This window comes from Phytophthora infestans, genomic scaffold, assembly GCF_000142945.1.
Source record: "Phytophthora infestans T30-4 supercont1.4 genomic scaffold, whole genome shotgun sequence".
Taxonomy (NCBI): domain Eukaryota; phylum Oomycota; class Peronosporomycetes; order Peronosporales; family Peronosporaceae; genus Phytophthora; species Phytophthora infestans.
In genome coordinates, this window is record NW_003303755.1 from 1,330,246 (window position 1) to 1,348,966 (window position 18,721).

Consider the following 18,721-nt stretch of genomic DNA (forward strand, 5'->3'; position numbering starts at 1 on the left):
ACTTGCTCCTAACAATATTATATATAATGGATATCCGGATACCTCTGAAATAAATTGGAGAGAGCTAAAGTTCCCCCCCCCCCTGTTGGCCAACATGGCAATACAATTAAATACTGCACAGCCAGATGACTGAGAGAACTTCAAGCGACCTCGAAGAGGAGGGACCCCCTCAGGGAACGGGAGACACGCTACTGCGGTTTCAGTTCGTGTTTTTTATTTTCCCTACTATGTTGAAGTGCCCAGATCTTCATGTAATGAAATTTACTGTTCTCATTACATGAAGCCCAAAAGATCGGTGTGCTTGGAACGCCCAGAGGGCGTTCCAGAGTCTGGACCAGATTCACTGTGAATGGACGCCCTAAAGATCGGTGTGCTTGGAACGCCTTCTGGACCAGAGTCTGGTCCCAACCATGACGTTCCCACCGAAGCAAGAGTATTTAGACGAAAACCCAGAGGCTCCAGCTCTAGTATATCCCAAATCAATCGTCAAAACTATTGATGCAGTACTGGACTACAGCAATTCGTATCTTGGTGACGACAAGTTCATACAGATTATCGAGAAAGCCCGACTCACTAGCGTCCCTACACGATTGGATCTGCGTGGCAATTGCTTCGAAGCTGGTGCTGCTCGAGAACTTGCGGCACTATTGCGCACCTTTCACAATGTGGTTGCCATCAGTCTGGAGTGGAACAACGTAGGTCTGCTGGATCAAGGGGTGGAAGCTCTCGCAAGTGCGCTGGAAGTAGATAAGCGGTTGCTAATACTCGATTTGCGCAACAATAACATAGGCCCCGAGGGTGCCAAAGCACTCGCAAAAGCTCTCCGAATCAATCGAACACTGCGTCAATTGGACTTGCGCTGGAATGAGATTGGGAATCCTGGAGTGCTGGCATTTCGTGAGGCGTTGCAGAGCAACCACTCGCTATTGACACTGGAACTCATGGGCAACAATTGCAGCTTGAAGCACGTAGATGAAATCGAGCTACTCCTGGCTAGAAATCGTGCTTTCACGGAGAGACCACCGCCTCTGGCAGTCGATGCGTCGTGCCAAAACGATGAGGAGAACAACGAAAGCCCGAAAACTGCTCCGGATGATCAGCTACTACTTCAAGTCCTAGCGGAGAAAGAGGAGCTGGAGACAACGATAAGTCTAGGCAAGCGAGAACGGCAGAAAATGGTAAAGTATGAAAACGTATACTACTTTGCCTTAATCGCAGTGTTTCTCATGTGTGAATTGAGCTTCTCCCTAGATAGAGACAGCTGAAGAGCTCGAACTACAGCTGCAACAAGCTCGCAAAGATACTGAGATGGCAAAAGAAGATCGAGACCGCTATCAGCAACGTGAGATCGATGCAAAGCGCGACGTCCATGAGCTGAGGATGCAGCTGGACGAGCTTGAAACCCGTAGGAAGCTGGAGTTTGAAGAGTATAGATTGGCTCGAGCAGCACTTGAGCGTGAGAATGGCGTTTTTCGGGAGAAAATTGGGCACACGGAAGCTCTGCGCAGCAAAGAAGCAGATCAGAAGGACAAGCAGATTTCTCAACTGGAAGAGACCAAATATGCCTTAGACAACGAGCTGCATCGCTCGTCTATCACGATAAGGTAACACATATCAGCTTACCAGCTAAAGTCATTCGATGTAGCATCGCTTTCTAACGAATTACGGACGTGTTTGGCAGGACGCAAGAAGAAGAAATCGGCAAGCTACAGAAACAACTTCAAGATGCTCAACAGGATTACACCCGCAAACTAACCACGTTGGTGTCGGACCACGAAGGAAAGCTAAGTGCGGCTCAACGGCAGCATGATATGGTTGTTGGGTCCATGCAGACGCAGCTCAGCTACTCCTCCACACAGCTTGAAACGAGTGAACGGAGTTTTCGTGAGCTCAAGGAAAAATGCGAAGCTCTACAATCGAAAGTGCTGCAGTCTCAGATTGACCAGGAGAAGGCAATTGGGGATCTGAAGCAGCAGTGGGAAGCAGAGCTGGAGGAACGCATCCAGCGCTCGGTTGGGTCGGTCGAGGCTCAAGTGGCAGAGGTGAAGAAGGCGCGACAGCACCTTGAGCGAGAAGTAGAAAAACACCTCGAAACCATTATCCACCTCCGCCAGCAGAATGTATCTCTACAGCAAGCAAAGGATGAAAAGCAGCATGAAATGGAGACTGCGTTGGAGACGCAAGTCAAGGTGCTGCACGAGAAACAAACGCTGCTAGCTGCCGCGGTGAGCGAACGATCTCGCATCGAGGAGAAGTTGCAGCTTCAGCTACGTAAGATGGAGGAACAGGACGCTCGACTCGTGCAGATGCAGGCAAACTTCGACGAACGGATTCAGGTGCGTCCGCCAACAGTCAAAGCTTCCCGCGTTGCACTTACCTAGGTTTTTTTTCCTTATTGTGTCTAGACTCTGACTGCCAGCGCAAAGATTGCGGCTGAGGAGAGCGCCACCACCTTGAAGGAGAGGGCAACGCTGATCGCGTCTCTTGAGGGTCATGTGCTTCAACTCGAGCGGGAGCTGTCAGCGCAGAACCATGAGCACGAAAAGCGCATCGACGACTTGGCGGAAAGCTTTGGACGTTTCGTACAGGATCAAATCGGTAAAGAGCGCGAACGACGCAAGAAACTGTCAGCGACGCCAAGTTCCGACCTCTAAAGCTGTACAGGGTAGAATCTACCGTGGACCATGTGCCATCGCTGGCCCGCTCCAGCTGTAGTCTGCATCGCTTGATGTCACAAACAGCGTTTCAAGTGCGGTAACGATAAATGAATCATTTGTCATTTAAAATAATACATGCATGGCATTGAATTGACGTTGAAGTGGTCCTGTAGTTTGGATGTGACAGGCTCGGGGCTTGACAGTGACCGAAAATCGAATATTTGTCCCACCATGTCACTGGGCGCGATCTTTCTTCGAGCGTTTGGATATCAAACTGCACTCGTCTGGATTCGTCAAAAGCTTCTTTCATTGGCTGAATGTCGAAGCGGCGTCATGGGCTAAGCGTCTAGGGAGGGCCAGAAAGAGACCGGAAAAGCAGCAGACATGCCAAACGTGTGCACTGCGGTGAGGCGGTCTGTTCGCCATTCGCAGATTCACCTTGGAGGGCTCACGCGAACGAGTTTCTTGACTTGTGCATTTTTGTGCATTGCAAGTAACGTCTCAGTTGCCCCGCCGAGAGAAAATAAGCCAATTGAATTCACATCCCTTTGCAATGGACGGCAGCACGAGTGTGCAGAGGCTCATTGACCAGTTCGAGCTCATGGCGCAAACCAATTCCAAATCTGCAGCCCCATGCACGTGGTCCACAACGAGGAACACGAAAGCACCACTGCCAAAGCCCGACGGCAGTCATCACGACTCACCGGTGGAGGAAATTATGAATTGCTTTTACAAGCAACACACTCAAACGACAGATGAACCTGATGAAAAGGCGATACAGGATGCCGTTGATGTAATTCCTGCAACCCCCGCGAAACCGACAATCTACAAAGGCCTTACGATCAACATCTTGCAGCCTACTGACGATGTCACTGCCTACGAAGATGGGAGCACTCCGATCAAGTCCACGTACTACTTGGCCATGCCTCGCAGTCCGTCGACTTACTCAACTGCTTCCACGTGCTCATTGGACTCGTCATTGAGTTCGTTGGATATGTTCTTTCCAGAATTGCTTCAGGCGTCAGGCAGGACCGCCTCGGAGACCACTAACTTACATTCGACGAAGGCCTCCAAGTTGGCCCCACCACCGTTATACCGATGTGCAACATTGACCGAGAAGCCGATGAAAAAGCCGTCAAACCTGGCTTCCGCAGCGCCAATGTCGGCGAGGCCTCGTCGCTCTTCACTCTCGTCGTCGATGGTTCCTTCCACAGCCAATTCAACGCACTGTTTCTCGGAGGGGGCGTGCAATACCCTTTGCGCAAGAAGCTACTCGTCCTCATCGCCTGTCGCTCGGTACATGGACTACGATAGGTCGCCACGTTTCGCGGCCACGAAGGCCATGAATGTGGAACGCCGTCGCCGCCTGCAGGAGCGCAACCGAAATATTGCCTTCAACAAGGTGATGCGCAGCGAAATTAAGCCCCGTACGCCGGAGTGGCAGGGTCGTCTCGACCACGTGCGCTCACGATTATTTGACTTTAAGGAAAACAACCAATCCCTTACGTCGAAGGCGAAGAAAACGGCATCGCGAAGGCACTCCACTTCGAACTGCCCTCTTGCCTAGAGTATGCCGATGTCCAGCTTTTTTAATCGCTGCCGTGAGTAGTAGGTTATCGTGTCAACTAGCGCTGGTGCCACAATAACTGATAAGCTTACGATAAAATTATTAGAAGATTTACTCGTTTCTCCAACGGTCTCATACTTACACTTTTCGATCATTGTCGTTTGATTGGCTGAAAACGTGTGGCCCCCGCACCAGTGACACAAAGACATGACGGTAGTCCATTCAGTCCGATGCCGCCTGAATACAGTGTTGCCGCGAGTTACTACTGCCTTAATGCAAGCGATAAAGCTGCAGAAGACGATAATATCGTCAAAACCCCAAAGCCCAGTGAAGCTGTGACAAGGCCACAGATCGATATCGTCTCTGATAATGCCGTGCAGGTACCGCGGCTACCGCTAAACGAACTCAACTGGAAGAATCGCACTCGGTTCTTGGAAATGATGCAGCGCCACTCATTTGTAGTACTCACGGACCTCGGTGAAATTCTAGAGCGCACGCACGACCAGGTGCTGCAGGACTTCGAGACATTTTTCACTAGCGATGATGAGGACTGGAAAAATAGCTGTACCAGCAAGCACGTTTACCTCAATGAGCACGGTAAACCGTTCTGGTACGCTGGGTATGAACACACAAGTGTGCGTGACTGCTTCCGCGTGGCGTGTGGTGATATGTCAAGGCTCGTGTGGCCATCGCCAGATTTCAAGAAGCACTGGTTGTCTCTTCAGCGCCACATGCAGCGTATCTGTGATCGGGCTTTGAGCTTGACTGTCGGATACAATATTGAAGCTAGCAATGCGCGCACTGACAAGGACTTTTCGGTGTGCTATGGTCTGCACTACCCGAACATCGAGGGCAGCGGCCAATCCAAAACGGAGAATGTTTTTGAGCATGTGGACCCGAGTCTGTATGTCGTGGAGCCTGTGCCTAATGTGGAAGGCTTGGATGTGTATGACCAACACTCCAAGCAGTGGCTCAAGGCCGAAAAAGTGTGCGTTCCCGGCAAGGAAATTGTCCTTTTCTGTGGTCATGCCTTGAATCGAGCCACGAAAGGTCGGATCCCAGGAACGCTGCACCGCGTTCGACGCACCCCAGACCGGCGATTCTGCATAATTTATGAGCAGAAGTACGAAGAGTATTTCCTTTAACTCGAGCTCGATGGAATTACTGAACAAAGCACCCGAACATGAAAAGTGATTTTATCCGCTTCCCATCCATGAGCTGGTCTACGACCAGCTCAGCCAGCGCGTAGCTCGTTCGTCGTTCAGGAACAGCAATCTCCCGCAGAAATTCATACTTTTACTTCATCGACCGCTGAATGATTCCTTGCGGTTCCAACAAAAGTATTCTTAGAGAATATGAAGCAAGTATTATCTGCTCCCATCTGAAAATAATGGCTTTCACTTTGGTTAGAAATTGCTTCCAGCCGCGCAATACTAATAACACACCATTAAACCCCACAAATACCTGTACTGTAGATGTACTTCGCGTACTTCCTGACTGGGAAAACGCAATTTTCGACATCATTTTTCCAGTAGTTGATGTTGATTATTACTACGTAGTAATAATGACTCGAAGGTTTGTCGATGACGATTACATGTATCACGCCAACACTGACGTTTGTTAGTCTCTGAGCCCGAATACCAATCCATCAAGGCAGATTTTGTGCGCTATTAATATCAGCCAATCTCCAGATGTACTAACTGTATTCAATGTCCGGCGATCTGTCCCTGCCTCCCCATTTCCCATTTGTGTTGTGAAAGAAGAAAAACAGTCGATCCATCAAGAAATTCAAAATGATCAGTGGTCGATCACTTCTTTCGATATCACTCGCAATGGCCATCTACGCCAACTCACTCTCACAAGTTGAAGCCTATCGGATTTCGATCAAAACAACTCCAATTCTCGACTAGTGGGAAGGCTGGGGGACAGCGCTCAAATGGTGGGCCAACGCCTTTGGTGATCGCGAGGACATCGCTGACTTGCTTCTTTCCAACTTGTCGTCAGTGTCAATCGATGGCGCAGTTAAAGACATCCCCGCTCTTGATCTCAACATTGCACGGTACAACATCGGTGGTTCGGGAAAAAACGTCATAGACGACAGCAAGACAGAGATCGCAATGAAGAAGTCAGAGAAGATGCCTGCGTTCAAGATAATTGAGTCGTTCTGATTGGACTGGACCAGCCCCCTGCGTCGGAGAGCTGAAATTGGGAAGCAGATGCGAAGCAGCGAGCTATGCTGGGGTTGGCATCGAAGCGTGGTGCCAATGTTTTCGAGGCGTACTCGAACTATCCTCCTTGGTGGATGATGAACAACCGCGCCACTGCTGGTGGTGACGACGAAACTGCTGATAACCTAAAAGCTGAATACTTTGAGCAGTTTGCAGTGTACCTGGCAACTGTGGTAATCAAGACTGGGGTATCGAGTTCAAATAGGTCGCTCCGTTCACCAAGGCGAACAGCAAGGGTTGGACTTTTCCGGAGTCTCAGGAGGCCAGTCACTTGGAAATTAAGACGCAAAGCGACATTTTGAAGCTCTTCCGAACGCAGTTAGATAAACTCCACCTCCAGAATGTGCTCATTGCAGGAGCTGAAGAAAAAACTCCTGAAGGAGCTCTCCACGTAGTTGTGCAAAGACACAAAGCGAACATCCTGGTATAGATGCCATTGCAAATGTTGACGCGAATTGTTCCGATGGCGTGGTTCCTTACGCCGGTGACGACCGCGACAAGCTGAGAGGAATGGTTTCTTCATTGACCAAGCGGCCGTCTATCTGGGATTCCATGGATGCCGATGAAGATTCACCATGGCCAATACTATCGCTCGAGACATCAACGAAATGGGTGCTTCAGCTTTCGTGAACAGACAAGCGCTTGATAATGGAGTGGTGGGGCTTATTCAATCGAACTCGAGAGACAAATGGATCGGCACCGCAAACCCGAAGCACTACGCGATGGCCCACTACTCCCGTCACATCCGTGCTGGCATGAGCATCTTGAAGTTCGACGATCCAAAAACTTTGCTTCGCGGTTCTTCTTCATATGCTCTGGACATATATCCGAACTTCGTCGTTGCATACGACAAAGCCACTCAAATGATGGTGATCGTAGCGACGAATTTGAGAGACGCTCTAACTATCATCTTCGACTTGTCTGACCTGGCTTTTGTTGAAGGACCGATTAATACTTGGACAACGGAGCCGAACACCACCATTGGAGCTGTGTACAAAGCCGTGAGCATCGACATCCTCTTTGGCCAAAGCGCTAGATTCTCGGCTGCTCTACCAGCTCATTCGATTATGACAGTCGAGATCCTAGGCACTGAACTGACAAACACAATAGCCGTTTAAGCACCATGCATGCTCAATTGATCAGTGTCAACTCACCGGTGAATAGTAGCTTATCCTGTTATCTCGAGCCCATATTTCACAAGAACTAACGTGCATTTATCACAATGTCAGCTGAAAGTGGTCGTCGCTTCCGACGTTCAAGGCTTCTTGATGACACTGACGAAGCCACTAGCAGCAGAGAAATATTTCTTGTTAGCTTCGGCGACGCGAGCCTTCGCAGCTTCAGGGTTCATGAGCTCAATGCCCTGCACGGGCGTAAAAGCAAGACTTGATGCTAAACCAGAAAGCGGTGGCTTAGCAGAGAACGCAGCAAAGTTGGCAGCGCGCAACTTTTTGCTTGACTGCTTCTGCTCCTTGCGCATAATACGCAGATTACCGGATCCTTCCTGACCAAGACGGCCAGATGTAATTCCCATTGCGTTATCTCCGTACTCTTCGTCAGCCGTAGCGAATGACTGCCGGTTCATTTCACGTCGCACATCCGTCATCTGTAGCCGCTCTTTCATCTTGCGATAACGCTTGCCACCACGTTTGCGGCGCGGCTTCTCGTCTGGAATAGGCAGCGCCTTCTTCGTCTTGGCCTTCTGGGGTTCCTGCCATTTTTCCATCTTACCCACTAACTCGGTACGAAAGCGAGCGCCAACTAGCCCTTCCGTGTCATTCTGATGAGGTTGACTGTCCACGCGCGCCATCAACGCCAGCTTGCCTGCTACAGCTCTGCACGCCTTCATACGCAAATACGGTGGCACACTCTGCACCAGGTCGCTAAAGAATAGGACGCCGGTATGCTTGAGTGCCGCAGCAGACGAAAAACCACTTAGGACTTTCTTATCTTGTCCTAAGACCTGCAAGTTGCACGACGGGATCCGTGCAAGTTGCGCCACACCGCCAGCAAGTCCGATAAGCTGCGCAGCGATACGTGTGCCTACGAGCTGTGACACGTTAGGCGCCAAGTACTTCATGCGGCTTTCCACAAAACGCAGAATCATATTCTTGTCCTTGTTCAGCGATAACAACTCGTTGCAAGCTTCCATGCAGATGTTCAAGTCTTCAGGACTCAAAGGTTTGCCACTAGTACCGGAACCCGTCACGGAGATTCCAATAACAGCTGAGCTAGGAAGCAGTTTGGGCAGCTCTTCCACGAGTGTCAGATCCATCTCATTGCCGATAGCTTTGACCACGCGAGCGTAGTCCAGTGCGTTAGGCACGAGGGAGTCGAGCTCCGGGAACTTGGCAGCGTAGACATCAGCGATGAAACGGTGTACGGCCTCTATCTCGTCATCGATCTGAACCATCAAGTCGTTGGACGTCACCACCAGTTCATACTCGGCACTTCCTTCCTCCAGTGGCTGGGGCTTGGTATTAGCAGAGGCATCGTCCACATCCACATATCGCTGAATCTTCTGGACGTGCGATAGGTACTTGGACGAGCGCTTAAGCGACGCGACGGCAGCTACACCGCGCTGTTTCACGCTGGAGCGCAGCGAACCGGCCAGATTTACGGTCTTTTCCTCTTCCTGGTCTTCACCCTCTCGCTTCCGCTTAGCTGGTCGAGATGGCGTGACTTGGGGCATCTGTTCGTCGACGCCATCGATACTATTTATCTCGGCGTTGACGGAGGAGGTAGATTCTACAGGGTTGGAGGAGCTCGTTGACGTTTCCTCTTCGTCACTGCTTCCGCTGAGTTCGTCTAGGTCCTCCAGGAACGAGTCCGCAAGCGAAGACATGCTTTGCGAATTCTAAATGGAAATTATTGTTTTTCTAAATTTAAAGATGCAAATCTTGGAGATCTTGCGATATCTATGGAAAGAAACGGACACAATATGCAGTTGGGCAGTTCTAGCTATTAAAATGATACACATACAAAGCTCAAGTAAACTGGCGAAACGGCACGGTTGGAGGAAGGCGGTTTAACTTTCTGACGACGAAGCTTCAGTTCCGCATTCCTGTCCTGCCACGCACACACCCAAGTCGACTCTGAAGATCATGCCGGGCCAAGAGAACACTAACAACGGAAGCAACAGCCAAAACTGGCGCCGCAAAACGCCTGCTGGTGGGCGCAAGGACAGCGACGCCGAGCACAAGAAGAAAAAACCGCGCCGTGGCGGTCGTCGCAACAACGGCAACAAGAACGCCAATACCAATGCCAATGATAACGTAAACGGCCAGACCAAGGAGGCGCCTGTCGCTGCGTCTCCTGTAAAGCAGGAGGCTCCTGTCGAGGCTTCCAAGCCCGCGAACCTGGACTACTTGTCGGATGTTCTGTTTGCGTCGCTTGACATCTCGGCCAAGACCAAGCGCGCCATCGTGGACGATCTCAAATATGTACGCCTCACTAATGTACAGAACGAGACGTTCCCGCTGATTGTGGAGGGCAAGGACGTGCTGGCAAAGGCCAAGACGGGCAACGGAAAGACAATCGCCTTCCTGCTGCCCGTGATCGAGAACATGGTCAAGGAAGGTCGTCGCTCCGGCGTCATCCCCACTTTGGCAATCTCTCCCACACGTGAGTTGGCTCTTCAGATCGCCACGGAGGCCAAGCGCCTCACGAAGTACCACGACTTCAACGTCGCTTGCTTCGTGGGCGGTGCCAATATCAAGAAGGATGAGCGCGCGCTCACCAGTAGCACGCCAATTGACATCCTGGTGGCCACACCCGGACGTCTAGTCGACCACTTGAAGCAGAACACTGGCAAGATTGCCAACCGCCTGGGCAAGGCCAGTGTCTTGATTCTGGATGAAGCCGACCGACTGCTGGACATGGGTTTCCGCCCCGATGTCATGCGCATCATTGGATATCTTCCCAAGGAGCGTCAGACGCTGCTGTTCAGCGCCACTTTGCCTGCCTCTACGGAGGAGCTCAAGCAGGTCGCTCTACGCAAAGACTACTCGTTCGTGGACACAATCGACGAGAACGAGGCGGATACCAACGTCCAGACCGAGCAGGAGTACATCGTATGCAAGATGGGGGAAGTGATCCCGATGGTAGAGCGTGTGTTGGCGGAGCACATGAAATTGGCAGCGTACAAGGTGATGCTGTTCTTCCCAACGGCTCGTTCGGCGCAATTCATGGCGCAGCTCTTCCAAGCGGCGGGATACCCTGGTGTCCTCGAGATTCACTCGCGTAAGAGTCAAGCGGTGCGCACGAAGACCGCAGAGGCTTTCCGTAAGGGCAAGAAGGTAATGATGTTTTCATCGGACGTGTCGGCTCGTGGTGTGGACTACCCGGATGTGTCGCTCGTACTGCAAGTGGGTCTGACTGACCGTGACCAGTACATCCACCGTCTTGGACGTACGGCGCGTGCTGGTATGAAGGGAAAAGGTGTTCTTATCCTGACTGAGTTCGAGACGCCTTTGTTGGACAAGCTGGCGGATTTGCCTTTGTTACAAAGCAAGAACCACTCTCCGGAGATGCTGGTGCCGTCGCAGTCGCGTGCATTGGAGGTCACCAAGAACCTCAAGAACTACAGTGACGTGGAGAAGTCAGCCCAGCAGTCATACCAGGCGTGGCTCGGTTTCTACAACTCGCACGCGAGGCGTCTAAAACTTAAGTCTGTGGAACTCGTTCAGCTTGCTGCCGATTACAGCCGTAATATCGGTCTGGACGAAGTGCCTAAGCTCGAGAAGAAGACCCTCAAGAAGATGAATCTCCTCGGCGTTCCCGGCATCGAGCCGTCGCCATACACGCGTGACAACGGCGGTAACCAAAATGGTGGCCGCAATGGTGGTGGGAACCGTGGCGGCTATGGTCGCAGATAAGGCATCAAGGTCGTGGCGAGACTTGAAAGACCAAGTGATCCAACTCGAACTCTACGTCTCGGCAACTGAATTTTGTAGTGGAACGCCAGATGACTTCCTCATCATTAGAACCCAATCGTAATTTATTGCAACGAAGGATGAGTCGGTTGACTGTAAAAAATAACTTTGCCTTATGCAGCCATGTCTATAACAGTAATTTTGCTTCACCGTTTGAAAAACGATGGACGAGCTGGCAAAGACGTTAGAGGCGTACGCTGGCGGTCTGCAGCAATCGTTTGAGTCGGTCTCTGAGCGCGTGGGACAGAGTTTATCCCAGAGCGCGCATTTGATGCGCATGATGAACGAGGTGATGGAGTCAGCCATGCTACAGAACCTGTGGATATCCTCCGGTTACCAAGTCAAAGCAGGACTTATCATCGAGGTGAATAACCGGTCGGAGATCATGCTGGGTCAGACGAAGATCCGTGCGCAACTGTACGGTTCAGAAAAAGCTTTCTTCTCTGCTACGCTTGAATCTCTCCGAGCTGGGGGGCAAGTCCAACTGCAGGCACCGATTCATGACGCCCCCGGTCAGATTGCAGGATTTATCGAGCTGGAGTGTATCAGCCCAGGCACTCAACAACCACTTACTAAACGCTCACCGTTCCGAGTGTTTTACATCCAACTCGGCAGGTTTCAAGCTCTACTGAGCGGAGAGGAAGGAGCTGCTCCAGGTCCGACTGAAGTGGCGGTGGCTTCGGACAGATTCTTGCTTGAAAGAATGCGAAACATTCTGGACCTCAGTCCAATCGACGGTATTTTGAAAGACGAACAGGGCAGGTATCGCTTCCACCCCGAATTTCCGCTACGCAACAACCCTGTGCTTTATCTCTCCGTGAAGACGGGGGGAGCAGGTGACCCAGCATTTCAAGTCACGGTGTCTGCTGCAGGAAGTGCCCACACCGCTGAAGATCGTCGACGTCAGTGCCAGCAGATAATCAACGAGTTGGAGATCGACGACGCCGACGATTCAGACTACTACAGTAAATGACCACTCATTAACAATAATGATGCATGCGCCGTAAGCTGTGATACAAAAAAATGTTTCGGTATTATGAGTCTCTATCGCCATTTTATATGGCTCTCTGCTACGCTTGAAGGTCCCTCTGTCAGCTGCAAAGACAGCAAAACTATGCACCGGTACTGTAGTTCCATGCTGCCTTGTATTTAAGCTACACGATTACGCCCACTGGCGCTTGGAGAGGTAGCCGCGATCGCTAAACCACTTATGTAGTAAGAAAGACTGGCCGCCGTACATGGCGCCCAATACGACGAGCTCGAACATCGTGTAGTAGATGATGCGCGACTTACTGCTCTCAAGTGCTACAACACCCCAAGCCAAGCAATCATTAGTGAAGATACTCGGGCAATTCAACCACGTTTGTACTTACTCTGAACGTGGCGGTGTACTCGGGCACGGTAGTAGTCCTGCTCATTACGAATAAGCTTCAGCAACGTCTGCAATCGATCTAGCGACGTCTTCACACCTTCCACGTGCTCTATTATCACCAGCAAGCACAAGCCACACGCAAGTACGTCAGGGAAGTGTCCCAATTTTTACCTCTCCAAAAACACCACCCACCTTTACGAGTCTGCTCGTCTACTTTGTCTTCCTCGCCCAGTTCGTCCTCGTTCGACAGGTCGAAGGACGTGTACCACTCGACCATCTTCGTGCTACCGTCGTGCATGTTGCCAAGACAGAAGCGATACCATCCGCCACGGTGCTCGGACTCAAAGTTGAAGCCACTGTGTTCGACGTTCTGGTTGGTCTCATCATACGGCGTTGCTACAAGGTGGTCGAAGAAGTTCTTGTCCACCTGCTCCTCTTCCGGATATGAGGGGAACGGGCCGTACGCCTTCAGTCGGACGTCGTAGGTACCCTTCGACTCCAGCACGCCGATCTTCATGAAGGCCGTGCGCTTGGTACGCACGTACTCATGAAAGCATTCCTCCACGCGCCCATCCAGCTTCACGATCATGGCGTCCGAGGGAGTGGGTGCCGCTACCAGCACTGCGACAGATGCTGCCACCACACGCAGTAGTCGTACGAGCGCCATCGTCAGTGCTGCTGTTCAGGTCGTCGACAATCAGCTCCCAGAAATAAGATCGATTGACGCGCCCACAGTCACTATTATTAGCCAATCTCTGTCACCGTAGATATTTCACCTTTCCAAATTACCTGTACCATTTTCCAGGTACCCATGCAAGGCTATTTTGGGGTCAAGCAACTGCCAACCAATTAAGCAGAACCAATGTGGACGTGTCGCCGTCTCTCGTCGCACTTGTCGACCACTGCTCGCGGTTTCCGCTCGAGCTGCATCCCATGGGCGTCAACAGGTAGTCACTTGTCGGACGTTTCGTTCGCTTCGCTGCCAATCAGCCAGAGGTCCAAGGATGTTCTCACGCGCGACATGGGCTACGAGTTTCTAACGCACGTGCAGAATGACACATTACCGCTGGTGCTGGATGGGCGAGACGTGCTGGCCAAGGGCAAGACGGGCAACGGTAAAACCATCGCCTTCTTGTTGCCAACGCTAGAGCGAATGTTAACGCATCCGCAGCCCAAGCAGGACAAGATTTCAGCGCTAGTAATATCTCCTACCCGAGAGCTGGCACAGCAGATAGCAGTCGAAGCGGTGAAGCTCACAAACGCCCATGGACTGCGCACATCCTGCTTTGTTGGAGGCAGTGCAGTTAACAAGGACGTGAAGGAGCTGACCCAGTCCGGAGGGATCGACGTGCTGGTATCCACTCCAGGAAGACTACAAGCGCATCTAGAGGACAACAGCGGACGTATCCGACAGAAACTTGACAGCCTCCAGGTTTTGGTATTAGATGAAGCTGATCGTCTACTAGACATGGGTTTTCGTCCCGACATTATGCGAATCATCAGTCATTTACCGAAAGAGCGACAGACACTGCTCTTTAGTGCGACGCTGCCTGCTGCAACCGAGGAGCTCAAGGATGTGGCTCTGCTGGACGACTATGTCTTTGTGGATACCATTGAAGGCGATGATCAACAAACCAACACTCAGGCTGTACAGGAGTACGTTGTGTGCGATCTCCAAGACGTCATTCCAGTGGTGGAAGGCATTTTAGAAGAGCACATGAAGCTGCCGGCGTATAAGGTCATTGTTTTTCTGCCGACTGCACGGTCAGCACAGTTCATGGCGCAGCTATTCCAGTCTGCGGGTTTCCAGAACGTTTTGGAGATGCATTCGCGCAAGAGTCAATCTGCACGAACAAAGGCTGCTGACGCTTTCCGCAAGGGTAAGAAGATGATCATGTTCTCGTCAGATGTGTCGGCACGTGGCGTCGACTACCCAGACGTCTCACTTGTTTTGCAAGTGGGTCTCACGGATCGTGACCAGTATATTCATCGACTAGGACGCACCGCCCGTGCGGGTATGGAAGGACGTGGCATTCTAGTGCTGGCAGACTTCGAAAAGGTGATGCTTCGTGATCTAGCCGACCTGCCACTTACAGAACTAGAGCAACGTCCTCAGCTGGACCAGCAGAACTACCGAACCACTCGTGCTCTCGCAAATGTACGTCAACGCAGTGAATTGGAGCAATCAGCAGAGAAGGCTTATGCTGCCTTCCTGGGCTTCTACAATTCAAACCTTAAGAAGCTGAAGATGTCGAAAACGAAGCTTGTTGAGACGGGAGCTCTCTATAGCCAGCTGATTGGACTGGAAAAGGTGCCGTCACTGCAAAAGAAGACACTGCGAGCGATGGGGTTAATGGACACTCCGGGCCTTACTATCGCTTCCAAACCGGTTAGAGGAAGAGAGTCTAAGGCGAAAGGACAAGGAGAACTGGACAGATTCGGCAGTGAGAATCGGAATGGCTATCAATCGCTTCATAGCCGAAAGAAAAAGGTTGATCGCAGCAGCAGCTTGTGGAGATCGTACAACGACAAAGAAGCCAAGCCTTTTCAAAGCGAGCAGTCTTTCAAGAGTAACAGGAGTCGAAGCGCCTCACCAAGTACGAAACGTGAAAGTCGCTCCCATGGACACAAACGCTCTGCGAGCTCGGCAACCAAGCGGAATTACAAGGAGCCGCACAAGAGATACTACAAGAATGATAGATAGATAAGCGGGTTATCTTCTGCTGTCGATGGCTATGTCATACCTGAGGCTGTCAGGGCCAGCAGCAACAACGATAAAACACGCAAAGTTCTTCACGAAAATCATATATACCTAAGGAATGGACTGGTACCTGGATCGCTGATGATGCTGGACAGCGAACCAAGTAGCGGAAGCACCGACAACGGCCCCGATGACAGCTCCAATACCAAGTTGAGCGATTGAAATAGTGCTCGAAGATGAAGCACTGACGCCAGCAGAAGGCTGCACTTCAAGGTTGGCACTGACATTCTGCCGACTTTCAAACAGCTCAAACTGTTTTTTCAGCTTTGGGATGTGTGGGGGCACCAACGTGTCGCCTGGCCACTTGGAGAACTCGCTGAGTCTGAGCCACCATTCTGGATAACCAGGCATCTTCATTTCCTCAGGAGCTTCGCCCGTGGTGATGTAGCCGTCTGCGTATTTGCCCACAAGTTTCCATGCAAACGCCCACCACTCGTCAACGACTCGTGAAGCCAATCGATTTGATTGCTCTTGTAGATACGCGCGTACGTCCGCTGGCGTCAAATCCTTTGTGTCGGTAACATGACGCTCCATCGTTTTCCGCTCAGTGAAGCAAGCTTTTTGCAACTCAGTCAAGCGAGCTCGGATGTCCCTGCTAATGGCATCAAAGCGCAACATGCTCCAGTTGTTAACGAAGGCAAAAGCCCACCAAGCGGACTTGTGTGTAAACTCGCTTTCCTTGCCGAGGACGTATGCGGACGGAACTTCTTGCTGCGCACACGAGAACGGCACATATACCGAGGCATGCGGTGAACTCTGTCCGTACCAGGCCACACCACCAACCTCATCCGGAAGGTGAGCACGCGCTTGCAGAACGAAACTGAACACTGTGCGATACATGGAAATGGGTCGTTCCCAACCTCCTACGACACCTTTTTCATCGCCTCCCCACCGCATTGGGTTTCCGAACGGTCCTGCCGCTAATCCTTTGGTCAAGTCGTATGACGTGCCTTGATAATAGTCACGCAGTAAATGCGTCACGTCCGCTACGTCGAGGTTACGGTCTGGTTCAACTGAGAACGGATATGTCGGATATTTGGGGTAGTGTCCAAGTCGAGAGTCTAGCTGCAAGGACGGCGCCACGAGATCAAACACACGCCAAATACGACGACCCATATACAGCGCGCGCACGGGATCTGGCGTTTGGGAGGCGTATGCAGCGGTGAAGTCGAATTTGCCTTGCTCGGGGTCCCACCACCCCATCTCTTTAGCGAAAGAAAACACATTGCCAGACGCCATGAAGCGCTCTGGATCATCCAGATCCATTTCACGGATCACGAAGCCATTAGCCACCACGACTAGGTGATTATCATGCACGCGTTGGGCTGCCCATACAGCGCTAGCGTTCTGCGGACCCGTCAAGACGTGGAAAACCCACACTTCTCCGTATCGATCAGCAATGCCCAGTGTCTCCGCTGCACTCACGTAGTCTGGGTTGGCTGGGTCTCCACTGTCTTCACTGTAGAATCCATACTGGACGGCCAGATCGCCCATCAACTGGATTGCACAACGAGCCGAGTCGCAGCGCTCCAAAGCAACTTTGGTTAGCTCTCCGATGCCGAACATGTTGTATCCGTGCGGACCCGCGTCTGTGGGCCAGCCAGCTGTCCTGGCTCCGCTTGTACTCTCTCCAATACTGAGCTGCACTTCGTTCATGAAGCCGTAGTCCTGGTCGAAGTAGCCGTAGGTGTGTGGTACCTCTGGGATCTCACCGAGAGGCGTCATGAGCTGCTCCTGGTCACTCTTGGGTTCGTACTCGGGCCCTCGCTGACTCGATACAAGGCGTGGGTAGCCTGGCTGCACATTGTAGACGTGCCGCATCGCTCCTTCCTCGTGGCTCTGGGCTGGTACACGCACCATCCGCAGGTCGGCGGCGCCGAAGCCCGCGTCATCGGTGTGAGCCACCAAAGTTGAACCGTCAACAGTTGCGTTCCGCCCCACCGCGATCATCGTGCACGCTCTCGCCAGCGGTAGCAACATAAGTAGGAGCAGGTACATGATGACTCGTCGACGTAAAGATTAAATCAATGGCCTTGTGCTGCGGGGAATGAGAAACTTGAAGTGGTGCCGGCGATCCTTTTTGCATTCACCGGTCGGATTTGAGAAAAGAACGATTTGCAGAGCAAGTTTTGACTGATTCTGTATAAATAATATTGCTTGAGTTAAAAGACCTGTCATAAAATACTAAACGTGGATGGACACTTAGGCCATTAGGCGGGGACGGATAGAGCCGATGGCCGTGTACGGCAGGGCGCTGGACAGCGACAGCTCGCGGATGGAAGGCAGCTTGTAGCCACTGATCAGTTTGCGGGTGGGGGACAGGTCAGGCAGGCTGAACACAGGTGCCGGGTGCATTGGCGGGGACACGATCCGAGGTTGGTACGACAGGGCTGCAGCCATGGTGGTAGTGGTGCCGGGGCGAGGAAGAATCGGTTTGCACTTCTCAACACCGTAGTTGGCCACGGCCAGGGCCGCACGCTTGGCTGGCTGCTGCTCCTCGTCTGCAGCTTTGCGCTTGCGCGACTTCTTGCTCTGACGCTTCACTAGCGACATCTCACTGAAGTTGTCGCGTGTGAAGTGCTCACGGCTGTATGTGGGGAACTGCGCACGAGCCTTGCTCCATTTTCGGAAGCCGAAGTAGTTGAGCTGGCGCTGGAAGCTCGAGAAGTTCTTGTTCTTAAAGTACTTGGGCAGAATGTGCGTGGTCATGGCCTCCTTGTCAAGGATCTGAAAAGCCATGCCGTCTTCGGACCAGCGGATGACGCGAGGGTCCTCGCGTCGCAGCATCTGATGCAGATGCAGTAGGAATGGCGCCACCCAGCCGCGCTTCGGGGTGTCCGAGCTACAACTATCGACTGATGTCGCGGGCGACGGCGGGCACTCGGGCGCTGCCTCGCTGGAAAGAAGGTCTTGTACGTTCATTGATAACAGATAAGAGCTGCTTGCGCTTCACTGAGCGAAATCGGAAATGAGACTGGCGCGAGAGCGCGTTTCTTGACAACCCAAGTAGGCATACTGAATCCTTATAGTTTTTCTTTTTTTGAATCTGGATTCGACTAACAACCAACACGAAGATATAGTATTGCAGTCACCTCACGCGAATCTTACAAGGGGTGGGGCAGGGACTTCGTGGAGCGGCTTTAAGAACGGCATGAACTGTAGGCAATATCTTCATAAAGGCCGATGCCCATGAACCGTGAAG

General features: G+C 51.8%; 10 protein-coding genes across 10 annotated transcripts; 6 read left to right on the forward strand and 4 right to left on the reverse strand.

The window, feature by feature from the left end:
• Positions 1-410: 410 nt before the first annotated feature.
• On the forward strand, positions 411-2,654 carry PITG_03297 (uncharacterized protein; the record flags this gene model as incomplete). Its single annotated transcript, XM_002906326.1, has 5 exons — positions 411-732; positions 790-1,178; positions 1,252-1,604; positions 1,682-2,336; positions 2,406-2,654. 5 exons carry the CDS (start codon positions 411-413, stop codon positions 2,652-2,654), a joined length of 1,968 nt encoding a protein of 655 aa, XP_002906372.1.
• Positions 2,655-4,454: 1,800 nt separating this feature from the next.
• On the forward strand, positions 4,455-5,369 carry PITG_03298 (uncharacterized protein; the record flags this gene model as incomplete). The annotated part of the gene is made up of 1 exon (XM_002906327.1): positions 4,455-5,369. One exon carries the CDS (start codon positions 4,455-4,457, stop codon positions 5,367-5,369), a length of 915 nt encoding a protein of 304 aa, XP_002906373.1.
• A 1,691-nt stretch (positions 5,370-7,060) lies between these two features.
• On the forward strand, positions 7,061-7,570 carry PITG_03299 (uncharacterized protein; the record flags this gene model as incomplete). The annotated part of the gene is made up of 1 exon (XM_002906328.1): positions 7,061-7,570. The coding sequence occupies one exon, from the start codon at positions 7,061-7,063 to the stop codon at positions 7,568-7,570; it is 510 nt and encodes a 169-aa protein (XP_002906374.1).
• A 137-nt stretch (positions 7,571-7,707) lies between these two features.
• On the reverse strand, positions 7,708-9,332 carry PITG_03300 (U4/U6 small nuclear ribonucleoprotein Prp31; the record flags this gene model as incomplete). Its single annotated transcript, XM_002906329.1, has 1 exon — positions 7,708-9,332. The coding sequence occupies one exon, from the start codon at positions 9,295-9,297 to the stop codon at positions 7,708-7,710; it is 1,590 nt and encodes a 529-aa protein (XP_002906375.1).
• A 224-nt stretch (positions 9,333-9,556) lies between these two features.
• Positions 9,557-11,329, forward strand: PITG_03301 (DEAD/DEAH box RNA helicase, putative; the record flags this gene model as incomplete). Its single annotated transcript, XM_002906330.1, has 1 exon — positions 9,557-11,329. One exon carries the CDS (start codon positions 9,557-9,559, stop codon positions 11,327-11,329), a length of 1,773 nt encoding a protein of 590 aa, XP_002906376.1.
• Positions 11,330-11,549: 220 nt separating this feature from the next.
• Positions 11,550-12,359, forward strand: PITG_03302 (uncharacterized protein; the record flags this gene model as incomplete). The annotated part of the gene is made up of 1 exon (XM_002906331.1): positions 11,550-12,359. The coding sequence occupies one exon, from the start codon at positions 11,550-11,552 to the stop codon at positions 12,357-12,359; it is 810 nt and encodes a 269-aa protein (XP_002906377.1).
• Positions 12,360-12,548: 189 nt separating this feature from the next.
• PITG_03303 (uncharacterized protein) lies at positions 12,549-13,425 on the reverse strand (the record flags this gene model as incomplete). Its single annotated transcript, XM_002906332.1, has 3 exons — positions 12,549-12,691; positions 12,760-12,867; positions 12,951-13,425. 3 exons carry the CDS (start codon positions 13,423-13,425, stop codon positions 12,549-12,551), a joined length of 726 nt encoding a protein of 241 aa, XP_002906378.1.
• A 195-nt stretch (positions 13,426-13,620) lies between these two features.
• Positions 13,621-15,167, forward strand: PITG_03304 (DEAD/DEAH box RNA helicase, putative; the record flags this gene model as incomplete). The annotated part of the gene is made up of 2 exons (XM_002906333.1): positions 13,621-15,107; positions 15,155-15,167. The coding sequence occupies 2 exons, from the start codon at positions 13,621-13,623 to the stop codon at positions 15,165-15,167; spliced, it is 1,500 nt and encodes a 499-aa protein (XP_002906379.1).
• Positions 15,168-15,570: 403 nt separating this feature from the next.
• On the reverse strand, positions 15,571-17,615 carry PITG_03305 (peptidase, putative; the record flags this gene model as incomplete). The annotated part of the gene is made up of 3 exons (XM_002906334.1): positions 15,571-15,656; positions 15,741-16,939; positions 16,994-17,615. The coding sequence occupies 3 exons, from the start codon at positions 17,515-17,517 to the stop codon at positions 15,571-15,573; spliced, it is 1,809 nt and encodes a 602-aa protein (XP_002906380.1).
• Positions 17,616-17,721: 106 nt separating this feature from the next.
• Positions 17,722-18,476, reverse strand: PITG_03306 (HSF-type DNA-binding protein, putative; the record flags this gene model as incomplete). Its single annotated transcript, XM_002906335.1, has 1 exon — positions 17,722-18,476. One exon carries the CDS (start codon positions 18,439-18,441, stop codon positions 17,722-17,724), a length of 720 nt encoding a protein of 239 aa, XP_002906381.1.
• Positions 18,477-18,721: the final 245 nt, after the last annotated feature.